We start from the raw sequence: 3,039 nt of genomic DNA on the forward strand, positions 1-3,039 counted from the left end.
GCGGTACAAAGTCACCCAGGGGGGACTAAAGGAAGTATTGGTCCGATTCAAACCATTTGTGACATACAGACATACTATTATAAGCGAAGTACTATTTCTGAATTTCAACATTGAGGGGTCTTGAACAGTTTTTATTGGATGTGAAAAAATTATTGGTCTTTGGTGGCATTGGTGGCACATACCAAAGACATTATTTCTGCAAGTAGGCGTGTTTATTGTTCGATGTGACATAAAATATAAAAAGAATGCCACGTACCACATTTTGTCGAAATTTATTAGTCGAGATATAGGATTTCACCAAAAAGCGGTCGGTGCCATGCCCATCGCCCAATTTTTACCCTGGCACCTATAAAGCCTTGTCATACCATCTTAGCGGCAAATTTTAACGTTTCTGGCGCATTATCGATTTCTCGCGTTTTCAGTAGTTTTGGACAGCACCGTTATATGGGGAATGAACGGGGTTTTCATCCGATTACATCCATTTTCGCACTATCGGTAGGAGTTCGTATCGTATTCGTGTTAGACAAACGTGGTTGTAGTAGCTTTAGTGGTTTAGGAACCTATTACAGAGCAGGGCCATACACAATTTTTCAAAAATTTTTATCTACAGACGCCCCTTGCTACTACGATCCCCTGAACCTGTATACCAAGTTTCATCAAGATATCTCAATTACTCAAGTTACAGCTTACACGGATGAACGGACGGACATACAGACAGTCAACCGGATTTCAACTTTTCTCATCACCCTGATCATTTATATACATATATGTATGTATATAACCCTATATCTATCTCGTTTAGTTGTAAGTGCTACCTACAACCGTTAGGTGAACAAAACTATAACGATCTCTAGAAACTGGGTGCAATAGTATAAGAATATTTATTTAGAACACATTTTAAACATAATATATTAGGTTGTCAAAAAAGTCTTGCGGTATTTTCGCTAGTTGGCGCTGAAAGCGCATAGTTTTAGTTTTATTCGTCGCATCGGGTCATGCCATACCTTTTTGGTAAGCTCATTTGAAGCGCTAACACGTGTTAGATTGATTGTCGTTTCTTTTAAGTCGTTCGTGAGTTATAGCGTCGCAAACATGGAGCAAAATAAAGAGAAAATACGGCATATTTTACAGTACTTCGCTGAATTGGTCGAAAGAGCCCGGCATAGTAGCAGCCGTAGCAGCGGTCAAGAGCTAGGCATGAGTCATTAAAAATTCATTTCAATTTCAATAAAAAAAAAATTCAATAAAAATACCGCAAGACTTTTTTGACAACCCATTATAATAACATAAGACTGTAAAAATCATTAAATGCATTAAACACTGGTGTCGGTATTTTATTTTCGTGGCCGCATACGTATTTGTATGCCATTTCCACTTTTCATCACCAACTCTGCCAACGGATTAGGTACGAAATCCTTCACTGGTAACACCTCGTAACTCCGCAAAAGCGACGATAACGCAAGCTTTAACTCCAGCATAGCGAACTTTTGACCTAAAAGCGAGTCGAAAACGAAATTTAATGAGTTATTGCAGAACTGAAGAGTCAATAAAATATTTTAACTTCATTTACCAATGCAATTCCTAGGTCCTGCACTAAATGCTACGAAAGCGAATGGATGCAACTCTTTGTCTTTGGCCAAAAATCGTTCCGGGTTGAATTTTTCAGGTTCTGGATAATTATTTTCATCACGATGTACCATGTAGGCCAGTATGCTGATAGCGACACCCTTTGGCACTGTTATGTTACCGATTTGTAAGTCTTCTTGCGTTTTGCGTGAGTAGAATGGTACTGAAGGATAAATGCGTAGCGTTTCTTTTATCACCGCCTCCAAGTAACGCATGGTTTCCTTTTCACGTCCCTGCATTGCTACGGCCTCCTCGTAAGCGCGGTGCTGTATGTCCTCATGTTGGGAGAGCAGATAAATGCAAAAGGCCATGGCAGAGCTCGTGGTGTCATGACCCTCAAACAAGAAAGTATCGACTTCTTCGCGTATTTCAAGATCCGTTAGACCGCCACCTTCTAGCTGCGATATCAGCAGCATATCGAGGAAGGCAAGACGCCGTTTACCGCCGACATCATCGGTTTTCTCAGCGTCTGCCATATTATGTATGTTGGTGTCCTGCAGCATTTGACGACGCAACTTGATCATTCGATTGGTTTCGCCATGCAGTACCTTCAGCGCTTCGATGCTCTCTTTGTACGCATCGGTGAAGCGATAGATCAAATCAAAGCGATGCCAAAATGAGAAGGATCGCTTGTGCAAGACGCGACAAATGCTGGAATGAGAATGAAGGGAAAATAAGCCATTTCAAGAGATTGAGTTTTAAATTATTCACATACGTCTGCACAGCCTTCACGTATTCCGACTCGCTCTGCATCTGCGCATTCTTCTTTATGCCCATCGCCGTCTCTGAAATAGCATCCAAAGCGAATAACGTTATATATGGATATATGTCGAACTGCTCGCCATTTGCTTTCTCGCGCAATTTGCTGATGAGAATTTGACAGTTATCCTCCATGGGTTCCTTGAATTCGCCCAGTATGCGAAAATGAAAAGCGGGTGTGAGTAATTTTCGGCGACGTTGCCAGGCTTCGTTGGCACTGGTTAGGAGTCCCTTGCCAAGCCATCCCTCGACGAGTTTGTAATTTCTGGACTTTTCCAACAATTTGTTATTACTTAGTATTTGCCTGACGTCCTCTGGATCGGAAAAGAAGACCATGAGATCCTTACCGAACCATATGCGAAAAACAGGACCATGTTTCTTGTAAAGCGAATTCAACCATGTCAGAATTTCTGAAATCAGAACACATTACTCTCTGAGAACATGTTATCAATTAATTTAAACAATTATATTTAAGTATTTATTTTTTAATATTAACGTCCGTTACAAAATATTAGTTCCTAAATTAACAAGAAAAACTATTGTATATCTCTTTCTGGGTAAAATTAAAGAAAGATGTCTGCAGGTATTATTTATCGCCTTCAGTGTCCTCATAAAGTATTCAATCAAATATTTTTCAAAATGTGACATTAATGA

At 40.0% G+C, this 3,039-nt stretch overlaps 1 protein-coding gene across 1 annotated transcript; it reads right to left on the minus strand.

Moving 5' to 3' along the window:
• Positions 1-1,173: 1,173 nt before the first annotated feature.
• Positions 1,174-2,789, minus strand: LOC120775911 (probable cytochrome P450 4s3). The gene is made up of 3 exons (XM_040106303.1): positions 2,342-2,789; positions 1,571-2,277; positions 1,174-1,492 (listed from the first exon to the last, which is right to left on the minus strand). Exons 1-3 carry the CDS (start codon positions 2,719-2,721, stop codon positions 1,335-1,337), a joined length of 1,245 nt encoding a protein of 414 aa, XP_039962237.1. The 5' UTR covers positions 2,722-2,789; the 3' UTR covers positions 1,174-1,334.
• Positions 2,790-3,039: the final 250 nt, after the last annotated feature.

The sequence above is a fragment of the Bactrocera tryoni genome, chromosome 4 (genome assembly GCF_016617805.1).
Source record: "Bactrocera tryoni isolate S06 chromosome 4, CSIRO_BtryS06_freeze2, whole genome shotgun sequence".
Classification (NCBI taxonomy): domain Eukaryota; kingdom Metazoa; phylum Arthropoda; class Insecta; order Diptera; family Tephritidae; genus Bactrocera; species Bactrocera tryoni.

Bases quoted from the DNA above. Each gene is read 5' to 3' on its own strand.
- LOC120775911 (XM_040106303.1), bottom strand. From the start codon at position 2,721: ATGGTCTTCTTTTCCGATCCAGAGGACGTCAGGCAAATACTAAGTAAT. The intron at 2,278-2,341 runs GTATGTGAATAA...TTCTCATTCCAG, and splicing joins TACGTGAAGGCTGTGCAGAC to CATTTGTCGCGTCTTGCACA. The intron at 1,493-1,570 runs GTAAATGAAGTT...ACTCGCTTTTAG, and splicing joins AGGACCTAGGAATTGCATTG to GTCAAAAGTTCGCTATGCTG.